At 39.8% G+C, this 12,974-nt stretch overlaps 2 protein-coding genes across 6 annotated transcripts in view; one reads left to right on the top strand and one right to left on the bottom strand.

The window, feature by feature from the left end:
• Window positions 1-298: 298 nt before the first annotated feature.
• pet100 (PET100 cytochrome c oxidase chaperone) lies at window positions 299-3,463 on the bottom strand. The gene is made up of 4 exons (XM_079642980.1): window positions 3,305-3,463; window positions 3,035-3,121; window positions 2,286-2,318; window positions 299-1,469 (listed from the first exon to the last, which is right to left on the bottom strand). The coding sequence occupies exons 1-4, from the start codon at window positions 3,329-3,331 to the stop codon at window positions 1,380-1,382; spliced, it is 237 nt and encodes a 78-aa protein (XP_079499106.1). The 5' UTR covers window positions 3,332-3,463; the 3' UTR covers window positions 299-1,379.
• A 134-nt stretch (window positions 3,464-3,597) lies between these two features.
• Window positions 3,598-12,974, top strand: part of brd4 (bromodomain containing 4) — a 35,281-nt gene continuing 25,904 nt past the window's right edge. For 3 of the 5 annotated variants that reach the window (XM_079642928.1, XM_079642926.1, XM_079642925.1), the window contains exon 1: window positions 11,364-11,997. In XM_079642928.1, coding sequence (XP_079499054.1) covers window positions 11,900-11,997 — 98 coding nt within the window. In that variant the 5' untranslated portion in view covers window positions 11,364-11,899. Of the gene's footprint in view, window positions 4,942-11,363; window positions 11,998-12,974 lie in introns of those variants that run through there. The other 2 variants (XM_079642927.1, XM_079642924.1) reach the window with 2 other exon arrangements.

The following is a 12,974-nucleotide window of genomic DNA, read 5'->3' as shown; positions in this document are numbered from 1 at the left end:
AAAGTAGCTGTCATTTTCAGCTGGATACACCATTTTTTTAATGATTTTAAAAATGTTTTCTAAAGTAGGAAAGAAAAAGTGTTTCCAGATCAAGCATTGCCAAGCAACTGTTTACTTTTGTAATCAATTGAGGTTTTAATTTAAGTGAAATGCAGACAACTTTTGAAAACAAGAGCATTATCTCAAAGCTCTATACCTCCACTTGTAAAGGAATTAAGATGCATGCTCTTTTAATAGCAGTGCATGTTGGTAATTTGGTTTATTGTAATAGTTTAACATAACCACTCATTATTGGGAATACAATCAGTATTTCACTTTATTACAGAAGTCAAGGTATTTTGAGTTAGTGAAGTTCAAACAAAAACATTTATATAATGTGGTGTAGCAGGAGGTACAATACTCTACACTTCAACCTGAGGTTAAGGATGTGGCAATAGGCGAATCAAAACGTGTTGCAACAAAAACAATTTTTTATGAAAACCAGCATTACAATTACATTTGAACAAGCAGTACACACATAATCAGTGCCTATGTCTTTCCCACCCCACAAATAAAGAAACACAGGTTGTAAATACACTTTTACAATCTGGATAAAACAGGTTTTAAAAAATATATATAATGTCACACAACTGAAACTAAATGATTACTAATGCAGTCAATTGTTTTTCCATCTCCAATGAATGCAGAAAATGATAATCTATCAGATAAGAATCCTGTTGCAAACTATAAATCAACTGTAATTTAAGGTTCATTTAATTTTTCAAATAAGACAACCAAGAACATCAAGCTAAAGGTACCCATACTTCATTACACAGGCAAAAGGAAGTTGTTGCTGAAAAATGGGCCATTTTAAGATATTATCATGAAGAGGGTGAATACTTTTGCTGTTAGTTACTTTGTGATTTGTTTTTGTGCATTCAAATCATCTTATGGATATTTGTTTTACACTTTGATATTAAGGTCTATTTCTGTTGTATCAATATCAAAAATGTCTTATTTCATCCGCTGTGGTCCAATGTTGTATGACACTAAAACTGGTCAAAAGCAACAAGGTTGAATAGACCTATTAGGCTTTGCAACTCATAGAATAAATTATTATAATTACATTGGATTGAACTCGATATATCTCAAAAATAATTATTGTATTACAGTGAAATCAGATCAACTTGATTGACAAAATGTAAATGAAAAAGGCATATTGGGGAAAAGCAATTCCTGGAAAACACCCAGCACACCTTTGGGGTGTGTTAATTCATCGGAGGTTTCTAAAGGCTCTTACTCCAGTCCGACCCGTTTTTTTACTTTTGCCCCAAAAATATTGCCAGATGATCCTCCCCTGGTTGTAGTGGGAATTTATACATTTCTTCATCTTATTTTGGTCAATTCTCAGTCTCCAAAGACATCCGTTTCATTATTCGCTTCTCCTTACGAACTCGCATTTGCTCTTTGAAGTCCTCCAACTCTTTCCTCTGAAAACAAAATATAGCACATCATCAGTTTCAATCATTTTCATCAATATTGTGCTGTACAGCAGTAGTTCAAAACAGGGCTTAAATATTCAAATGAAAAAAGTAGCATCGAAAGAAAGAGTTCTTGTTTCGTCTATGTAGCTGTATTTACTGGTTTGTTTTAGAATTATATATTGATGAAATAATATTATAGACCCTATGGCAAAAAACTTGAACACAGGGTGTACTGCAGTGCAGACAAATGAAGCTCAGCGCAAGTTCAACCAGGAAGACCGTCTTTACTCATTCATGTATTTCTATTCCCATGTTACTACTCTCTCTCCTCTCAATAAGTGACCGGGGGCGTCACTCTTCAGCTTAACCAATCACTTCTCTCTATTCCCAAGAGCCTAGTCAAACCTTTTAAATCTGCTCTTCCCCCTCTGACAGCTGTCATTGCAGGTGACTCTGCGCAACCCTTCTCCACCCCTTTTCACCTCCAGTCCCTCTGAATCCAGGGTCAAGCTAAACCACTCCTCTTCAGACCGACCCAACTATCCATTCACCACCACCAGTGTCTAGACCCCAGGGGGGTTTCATCGGATCGGTTCTACCCTCCCGAATGATACTTTCTGCACAACGGGGCCTAATCGCCAAAATTACCATTACATTAATTTGTGCATCTGCGCAATAAATATGTATTATTACATAAAAACCGTCTCTCCTGATTGAAATGTAAGTGTTGTGGTAGTGAGAGGGTGCAGTACATTGTTTTATTTTGTGTTTTTTATTTTGTATGTACTTTATAAACCTATGAACTCTGTGCATTATACTTACATGCACTTTCTCGTCGGCTGGGAAGATCTCTCTCTGGATATCGAAAGATGCCATCATAGAACAGAGAAAAAAACATGTGTTATTAACAGTGGTGGAAAGTAACAAAGTACATTTACTCAAGAACTATACTTAAGTACAATTGCGAGATACTTGTACTTTAGTATTTCAATTTGTGTGCTACTTTGTACTTCTACTCTACTACAATTAAGAGGTAAATCGTGTACTTAATCTACTCCCCTGCAATGAAGAGGTAAATCGTGTACTTTTACTCCACTAAATGTATTTTGTACCTTTAGTTACTTTACAGATTTTGATTAATGATGTCATGAAATATAATCTAGACTTAAATAAGACTTTAGTTAAACCTGGAGTAAATTCACAATCTACCATGCAGTACACAAAGTAATTAAAACTAGTTGCACCTTTACCAGCTTTGATTACACTTAATGCATCAATAATTATAATCCAAAAATATTATGTATATTATTCTGAAATGGTCCAATTTGCATAATAAGTGCTTTTACTTTTGGTACTTCAAGTATATTTTGATGCTGATACTTTTGTGCTTTTACTTGAGTAACATTTTGAAAGCAGTGCTTTCACTTGTAACGGAGTATTCCTACACTCTAGTACTTTTACTTAAGTACAATAAATTAGTACTTACCATCTCTGGTTATCAACATGCCTCATTGAGTGGATGAGTAAGTATGATTTGGAAAAAAAAACAAACGAGAATCAGCATCACTTACCTTCCTCTTTATTATGTACTCTTCAAAATACTCTGCTTGATTTGAGACCCAGAACATGGTCACAGGAAAGGATAGATACAGCATCATCTGTCCAAAAAGAAATGGACCAGTGAGTGAAACTGTTAACGTTACAAGATGATCACTTAGCCTAATGTTAATGACTAGCTGGATTGAAACACGAAGCCTGGGGCAATTTGTGAGATTCTAAATCTTAAAATAAATACATATTCAATATATACGGGCATTATTTAAAAAAAAAATTCTACTCACTCGAAACACCTCTATTTTAACACCCATTTTCACATCGATAGCAGGCCCACAGCAGCAAAATGTTATCTAAACTCCAAACATCGCCAAAGACCTTCACATAACATCCGGGTTTCTTCTTCGTCTTCTTTTGGAAACTATACCGCCACCCTCTGGATTGGAGTGTTGAGCAGTAGATTGGCAGATAATTAAACCAGCGCCATATAGATAGAATTATATTATGGCTCTGAATTAAACTAGCTAAAAACACTTAATTCTCTCTGGTTGCTGTTAAGACTATTTGTTACAGACTGAATACTTTCCGGGTTTCTTCTTCTTTTTGTTTTATTGGCAATGACATGGGGCAATACCTACCTACTGGAGTGTGGATCAAGGTTGGCAGAAAATAAAAATGGACAAACATTTCTTCCCTTGCCAATTCCCTTATGTAAAACTGAGTATGTCCTCTGACATCAATTCCTTCTCTCATATTCATCCCTGTTGCAGTCTATTAATATATGATTTAGATTTTCTCTGAATGCTGTAAATATGTCTTCCTCTCTCACTTAGCCCAATATTTTTGCCAGGGTTTGCATAAGCTTTCACGATAGCTTTAACTTATTTTTTAGTTTGTCTAATTTCTCATTTCCTTATACCTCATAAGCAGGCCCCCCAAAAAGGAGATTTCCAATGCCCTATGATGTATAAATAAGTAAATTCTCTGTCAGCATGACAACTTTCAGGGCACTGGTTTGGTTATTTTCTTCAACCCATTGCAATGCTTATTCAGCTGTGTAGACAGAAGGTGGCCTGATGGTCTCTTTTTGTTACTGCTACTTCAAAAATAAGGGACAAAGAATGCAACACCTGTTCACCCAGTCTTTGGTTCTTTTGAAGAGGAACATTTTGTTTTGATAATGGTCAATATAGTTCTGTGCCCTATACAAGTGTTAGTTATTCTTCAAGTTTAAGGGACATACTTGTGCCTTTTGATGGCATAATAACTCTCCACAGAGGTATTACTAAGTCATTCTAAATTAGACAACGACACATTGTTAAACGTTGACTCATAATGCTCCAAACACTCCAGCGTGAAGGTCTTTTTAGGATTGGGTATACAAAAACAAAATATTTAAATAAAAATAAATATATTTGTATGACTGGCTGTCCACAGAGGGGCGCTGCGAACCATACTTTTTTCGAGATAGAACTATTTGTGGGCATTTTAGGTAAGAGTTGCAATTTTTACCCGCAGAGCCGTAAAGTAGCTCTTATCTATTTTCACTGAAAATAACTTATAAAACATCAAGGAATTTACAAGAATGTCAGTGTCACTTGTGATCGTGTATATCGTTTATTCTAAAAATAAATACAAGGAATTTTCTAAAAATAATTTACTTTATCTTCCAACTCTTTGGAATAAATTAAGGTATCATTCAAATTATATTAGGGAAAATATACTACAGTTGTTTGCCAGTTATCCTGGTGCACACAGATATCATTTCTCCTCCGCGGCCGCTGAAGTTGCAGCCCGTGACCGCCCGTGACAAGCTCTTTACGTCCTCAGCGAAAGACCTACGCGTGACGTCACCGACAACGAGAGGTGTTCAGGATCCTCGGAGAGAAAGATCCCGCGCGCCCTGGCAACCTGATAAACCCAGGTAAACGCCGCTGTTTCAAACATTATTCTGCCAGTCATGTTGTCTCAGTAAACCGAAGGAGTAAACAGCAATAGAGGCGGTAACGGCGGTGTAATGGCCTGAGAGGTAGCGCTGATGCCCGGCGCCCACTGAGACCGTTCACTTGCACGGCGGCCTGTTCTGGCTAACTAGCTTGCTAGCTAAAGCTAGTTGGCAGTTGTCTATTAAAAGACACAATAACTGCGTCTACATTGTCTTTCTTTCTGATATTCCTTTCCTGTCGCACCAGCTGCTGGCCACAAATACGCTGTAAATAGCCAGACAAATGCTGCTACGACTACCGTGTCGGGCATCTATTGCTAGTTTGCTCGTCGACCGTCTTGTGTTGTGGGAGACGGTGACGCCGTCACGGTGATGATGGCGCACACTCAGACTGAGGCTATTTGATGAGAATGCAGTCAGTGGAGCAGATAACACACAATAGATCTGTAATGTTGATTTTCCAAACCCTGTTGTCATGTTCCTGGAAACATGTCTGTATCCCCGAACGCTCTCAGCTCGGCTATGCATAGAACTGACGTCCATTACGAAACCCAGGCAATAATCTATGCCCTGTGGCCTAACGTTAGGATCTTGACTCCTCGACGACTGTCGAACGCCAGTAGTTATTACTTTGCAGTTTCTCGTTTTTTCACCACATCTGGTTGTGATAGCTATCCCACACATATGTGTTTGGGCGTGCAGTGTTTATATGACTAATGTTACTACGGTGGGGGTTTAACAGACATAAAGCTGTGTGTTCAAACAGATTACTCATGCAGAGGCCCGTTACTTAGCATACTGTCCCTACTGTTTCCGTGTTTGGGGAATACAACATGTTTTAGGCTTTAAACGTGTTTATTTTATTTTGTAATGATTGTCATTTCTATAGTAATTAGAAGCACACCTAACATACATATCTATCGAATGACAGACACTAGCACAGCAGCGCTCACATGCTTGTTTGGATAGGCTTCTTTACCTGAAAAGACTAAATAAAGCTACTATAAATGGTAACCATGCATTTGCCAGTTTATTATACACAACTGTATATATATATATATATATATAACTGTATATATATATATATATATATATATATATATATATATATATATATATATATATATATATAGAAACTAATAAAAGCCATAAGTAAGTTGTGTGATTAGTTGTCACTGATTAGGTATACGAACTGTTATCATTACGTAAACTTTGCAAGTGCGTAAACAAAGAGGAGACAATGGGTCATAGGGCATGCAGTTACCAGGTATTCAGTAATCAAATAAGCTTAGAGGTCTGTGCTATTAATAGCATTATTGCACATTTATTTTCCAAGATGAAATTGATCACCTGCAATATAAATGTGTTAGATGAATGTGACATAGTGCTAGCAAATACCAGACAGGGTAAGGGTTTGCAGAGTTGAGCTTATAGTTGCATATCTATAAAATGTCATTACCTGATAGCTGTTGGTTTTTCATTTATAACCTGTAAACCATATGCAGCATTTAATAGTGTCTAAATAATAAAACATGTATGTGTGCTAATTTTGGTCGTTTTCATGACCTACACTTAAAAAAACCTACTTTTTCTTGCCACTGTTTTTTCCCCCTTATTTTTTGTATTCCTCTTTTTTTGGTTCTGTTCTCTCTGCTTTAGTTTCCATGGTAACACCATCCTTGGCCTAGTTGTGAATGACCTCTAAAAGAAAACGAGTGTGTGGTCAGTGAACAAATGAGCGTGCGAACAAAATCTGTCTTGAGTGTGCTTCATTTATCACTTTTGAATCATTGGCAGGAGTGTCATGAAGCTTACCAGAACCATGTTACACCTGCTACTGCACAAACAATAAAGCAGAGCATGGACTTTTGGTATTTTCTTGGGCCACATCAAATTTTCATAGGTGCCGTGTTGAGAAGCCAATATTGACTGTTTTGTTTATTGTTTTGTGATGAAAAACATTTAAATTGACTTTTAAGCTTATACCTATATTCTTTTCATTTCAACATCATGATTGATGGTCAACTTTTAAGGCTTGTTTTATTAGGCTAATCAGACATTCTAAAACCGTTCACTGTTTCCCGTTTGGCTGTTTTCTGTCACCCATTAAAGTAATTTTCAAAAATCCTATCCTCATTGTATAGTCTGAGCTTTATTTATAGTGGGGTCTGGTGATATTACTCAGACCTATTACAACAATGTTCCAATGTACCTACTGCAGAAGCAAAATGCTATTTTATGAAAAGTGATTATTTCAAAATTCTCAGTAGTTGTCGCCAACAAACATGTAGTGTGTTTTTGCTAGTGGACAAAAAAGTTACATTTGTACTCAAATGCCATATACTCTTAGTTGCTGTTAAGGTCAAGACATGACTGCATCCTAACTGCCACTGTGCCAGGGTGTTAGACATTAACTAAATAACTGAACTGAATAATACTTGGAAGTCCCTTAAGTCTGGAACAGGTCCTAAATGTCCAACTGGTAAATCTAAGTCTAAATATTCACTCTCCTTTTAGATCTAATTTAGATTTTTCCGAACACATTTTTGTTCCCTAATGCTCCACTATGGACAACTGAGCTGAGCAGTAAATGGACAGTACTAATTGAAAAGTTGGTTCTCAGAGCCTTTTGCTAATAAATATGCTAATGCAAAACAGTTACGTTTGAGCTGAAACTCATTAAAAAAGCTCAAAAAAACTGAAGGAAGTACTAGATTTTGGTGATATGACCCTTTTATGTCCATCACATCGAGTGCCTCCTTTTACATGTAGCCAGATGAAGGACTTAATACACAATTAAGGAACTTGAATATCTCTTCTAGAAGTGCATTGGTTAATAATTGTGAAGATAATTAAATGTGTACTCCAGTGAATCAGTTACATATTGCCCTTCCTTAATGTTGGAAGTTAATTGTCAATCAAAGTGAGATAGGTAGTGGATGCTCGCAACACAAGTTTGTTTGAGGGAGAGAAGGGGAGTTGGTCGATATTGACCGTGTTCAGCAAGAAATCATGTTGCCCGGTGTTTCCGAGATGGCCCGTCTCGGCGGCTGGTTATACTGGTTTTCAAACTCTAGACGGCTCCCTAAAGAGCTAAACAAGATATGGTACAACTGGTATCAGAGTAGTTAGTACTGAACTGTTATTTACTTTAATCACTGTAAATGTTTGAGTTTTAACTGCCTTCATATATTTCCTCATCATGGATGTAGTAATAAGACTGATTGTAGCATGCGTCTAAAATACACAAGTTTGTAATAGATGTACAGAGATCAGATTTCCAAGTTGTTCAATTAGATTTTCTGGGTTTTAAAAAACAAAACAACATTTTATAACTACAGATGCATTCTTGGTTGGATTCAGTTAATTATCATAATACTAGAAGGCTTTGGTTATTTGTGTGACTTAGTATCTCTTTCACCACCCTTCTTCTTTCTACTGTTTTTTACAACGAATAACTGAATATATACAAGTGCACCATGTCAAGCTGGCAAATTGCCTGTTTCCTGTTTTCTCCACTCCCGTTCCCTGTAGAGTTCAGTTTCTCTGGTGCTCTGATGATTAATGGAAGCATCCAAGACTTTCTTGCAGAGTCTCATCTCTGTGTGCACTGCTGCCTCTCCATCTGACCCAACCCCCAATCTGAATGCAATCCTCTCTCTCGCTCTACCCGTTGCTCTCGCCATCATCCCTCGCTCCCTCCTTCCCTGTTTCTGAATACGATCCCCCCCCCCCCCACTCTTCTAGTGACAGGGCCATCGGCTTGGCCTCCTGAATTGCTGTAGGTTGGAGCTTTGTCACTCTGGCAGCTGCTGTATTGTCTTTGGGAATGGTGCATATGGCACGTGGACAGCAAAGTGCGTCTGTGAGGATACTGTCAGGGTCTGGCTGCAGCACAGATCAGATTCTTTAAAGGTCCCATGTCATGGCCATTTCTACTGATCATAATTCCATTGTTGAGGTAAACTAGAATAGATTTATACTGTGTAATTTTCCAAACTCACATTGGTTTCTCATACAGCATCTCTGTATAGTATGTGTATTCACTCTGTCCTACACGGCTAGTTGGAGCTCCTGCCACCACTCCCCCACTGTGCTCTGATTGGTCAGCTCGCCCACTCTGTTCTGATGAGTCCACCACCGTTACAGCGGGACATCAGTGATTATGTGTTACAATGGCGTCAGCAACCAGAAAATGACACCAGCAATCAGAGGCGCGGGAAGGTATTTTGAGTGGGGGTGCTGAGGTGCTGGACTCCAGTGAACACTATTACGGGCACTATAGAGCACGCACAAAAAAACTCCCCACACGCAAACACACAGTAAACCCGCGACTGTTACAATGAAGGCTCGATAATCAGCTCACGGCATATAGGCAGGGGTAAAGTGCTATTTTTTACGAGTGGGGAGCGGACCTCACCTCCTCTAGGGGGGTCCGGGGGGATGCTCCCCCGGGAAGATTTTTTTTAAATATTAAAGTTAAAAGCATCAATCTGGTGCACTTTGAGAGCAACATTAAGAGATCTATGGATACATCTCTCAACACCCAGATGAAACACAACTGTAAGCAGATGTTCTTTTTCTTTATGGATATTTTACAAATCACTCCCCTTTCAAACTGTATTCTTGTTTTACTGCCATATAGTATTTCATAACTGTTTTTCCTTTATTCTCTTTTTTTTATAACTATAATGATCATATAAAGGTGTGCCGCGGAAATAATCTTTTGAATAATTTTTGACCAAACCGTTTGAGACCCACTGAGATAACTTAGACTAAAGTTAACTATCTAAACACTCAGAGAGTCCTTTAGCTCACCTGAGCCTCTCAGTCTGAGAGGAGAGCTCTCCTCCAGCTTGTTGTGGAACAAACAGCTCCGTATGTCCGTTAGTGCAGCTAGCTAACCAGATGCTAACAACACGGTCCCTGCTGCTAGCACCGGTCCCTCTCTCCCTCCCCCTCTCTCACACACACTAAATGCGCTATTTCCGCACAAACACAGAGCCGCGAGCTTGAATGACACAAGCACACTTTTATTTCCATGCAACTCTCTGATTGGTCTGGTGTCTTGCCTCTGTTGCATTCACTGAACACGGGAAATTACAGTCCTACCGTCCTTTCTATTGTCTTGATGAGGTTCACGTAAAGCACGGTTAATGTATTATATTATTAAGGTAGAATTGTCCGGGGCTACAGAAAAAAACATTCGGGGCAGGCCAAAATATTATTTTACCAACAATGTGGAATTTATTGGCTACATATTACACAGATTATGCACAGCGGGAGCAGCAATAACCGTCAAATAATAATTCAGACAGGGGAGCTCCGCACCCCCTGCCTGCCGCTAGGGGGTGCTGCAGCGCCCTCAGCACCCCCCTTCCCGCGCCCATGCCAGCAATGACAAACAGATGAGAATGCTGCGTGGCGTCTGGGTGCCGTGTTGGCGGGACGTTGAGCAGCTCGCTGCTGCGAGGAGCGGACAGTGTGAGCCGGGTTCATTTCCTGCTTGCTGCGTGGGGTCTGCGAGACAGCGAGACCATGGAATGCTCTTAACATCCCGATAGCAATGAATATATTAAATGCTTTGACAATAAATACAATAAAAAAAACGTCATCTGTGGAAGCCGTAGTACTGTAAAAAGCACGACCAATCATTTTAGCCGGCCCGGCTAAAATAACTGGATGGCCTACCTGCCTGTCAGCCTTCCATCTGTGCACAAGCTTATCTCGTGCCCTCATTGGTCATGTGTGTGTTTGTGTGTGTTGGAGGAGGGGCTCTGTAAGGAAGTCTGAAGGAAGAGGCAGATTTTTTCCAGTTGTGTATTTTCAAATTCTAGCGCACTCGTTGCTGGTTTCTCCAAATTGACATACCCCACCTTTAATTGTAATTTAAGTGTCCAAGTCATCAACCCCACTTGTAATTTTTCCCCCAATTTTTAGAAAAATAATTATTCATGTGGTCCAATATGAAAGGTTTGCTCCTTAGCAGTTTCCCCCCCGTAGCCAGTTTTCCCCCCCGTAGCCTTTTTTGTATTGATGTAGTCCAGCCACGATGTGAATGTGAGTGGTATACGAGTGGTGGATGGTAAGCAGATAAGGGAGCCCTTAAATTGGTGGGGGGAGGCATACAAGACCGCTATGACGGAAGTGAGTGAGTGGGGGTGGGGCATGATGAAATGGACTAAGGATAAGAAAGGAAGGGGGTGGGGTGTTAAAGGTAAGAGTGTGAGCAAGAGAGAGGAGTGAGGAAGGACCTCAAGCTATTGATGGGAAAGAGGGGAGGGGTGGAGTGAGCAACAGCGTAGGAGAGAGAGAGAGAGAAAGAGGGAGGGAGGGAGGGAGGGAGGGAGGGTTGTGTGGGCTGAGGCTCGACTGAATGAGGAAGCAGCAGAGCCATTTTTCCTGTTGAGTAACTGCATGCTGGTCTGGCTGTGCTAGGGAGGGCGAGAGAGTGAGCTAGAGGAAAGAAGTGCTCCTGAATCTTATCGGAGCCCTCTCTCCCCTCTCTCCCGTTCCCCTCCTTGCTTTCCGCTTGTGTCCATTTAAGTTGGGGAGGCCCTGGAGAGGACACACAATGGAGCGAAGAGCCTGTGGCAACTGGGCCGTTGTACTGCTGAGAGGGGGATGGGGTGGAGAGAGGACCGGTTCACACAGCTAACACAGCCTGCCGGCTGTAGGCTTCCACAGCCTTCCTCCCCGCCTGGACCCCTTTTTTCAGGCTGGGGCCTTTATTGTGGAACGGCCACACTCAAACTCCACTTGGACTATACTAAGGATTATTCAGCGTCTTCTGTCGGATTTTAGGATTCATACTGGAGCCTGAAGAATAAATCCCTCCTGTGTTTTGGCTTCTGAAAAAAGAGAAACAAACTTATATGTAATTCTTCTTGCCCTTTCTCGGTTTTTGGTTTCTGTTTCTTTTTAGTGGACTTCATAAATGGATTACAAGATGCATGCCAAGTCCAATGATTTGCTGGATTTTCAAAAACTGGACGCCCTTCTGGAAAAAATTGCACATTCAGTCTCTGTGAAAAGGTAATGTTATTCGTTGAGGTAGACTCTCCTACACATTTTTTAGACATTCAACAATCCCTGATGTCTTAAAAATCCCACATAGACAAATGATTATAAACTGAAATGATTTTTTAAGAAACGACAAGGTTAAAGTAAAGAAAGCCTTGTGTAATAGTTATTGGGACTATCATGTGGTTAGCACTATTTCTAGTTGTATGTATCCATCACAACAAGCCAGTTTAGATTTGTTGTCTTGATATAAGTATTGTTAACCCGATTTCAGCCAGAATGTTCTAACCTACCTCCTGGTGAGAGAGGGGTGTGTGGGGGAAGGGGGAGTATTGGGGAAGAAGGGGGGTTGTGTGTGTGGCAGTTGTAGAAATGTCTCCTGATTCCTGGCAGGGTTTGTCCTGCTCATCCTAACCAGCTGGAAGCTTAACCTGGCACGGCGGCCATGAGTCTTGCCTTTTCCCGTGTATGACTCATGGCTCGTCTATTTGAGTCACTTTTGCTCATTCATTGACTCATAGAGCAAGTTCTTCTTTTAATCAATACAGGAAGGAGAACTCATTTAAGTTTACGAACGTGTTATGTATGATTGGAACTAATGGTTTTTGACTCAAATACCCGTAAGACAAATGTAAACAAAGTGTGCTTTAACTGAGGTTTGTTTATAAACCCAGTCCAGTCCCACAGGCCATGGATGATTACTAGTGATTTGGTAAGCAACCAAAAGTATGACTTCGAACCATCGAGGATAAAAATACTGTTGCCAAAGTGTGGAGTGTTACCTTAGAAACATGGGTCAGATTTATTTCTCTTTAAAGCCAGGTTCCAGATAATATTAAAATAAGGTAGCAACAGACCAACCACACATGATACTAGAGAGTAGTTCAACTTGTGACAAACTTAATGTGAAATATCTTTGGTTTATAACAGTTTGTTTGAAATAAGTGAGCCCTACAGTGACTTTTGAGCTTATTATTATCAAGAGTGAC

Source organism: Notothenia rossii, assembly GCF_949606895.1.
Source record: "Notothenia rossii genome assembly, chromosome: 8".
In the NCBI taxonomy this organism is placed as follows: domain Eukaryota; kingdom Metazoa; phylum Chordata; class Actinopteri; order Perciformes; family Nototheniidae; genus Notothenia; species Notothenia rossii.
This window is presented reverse-complemented; position numbering and strand designations above follow the sequence as displayed.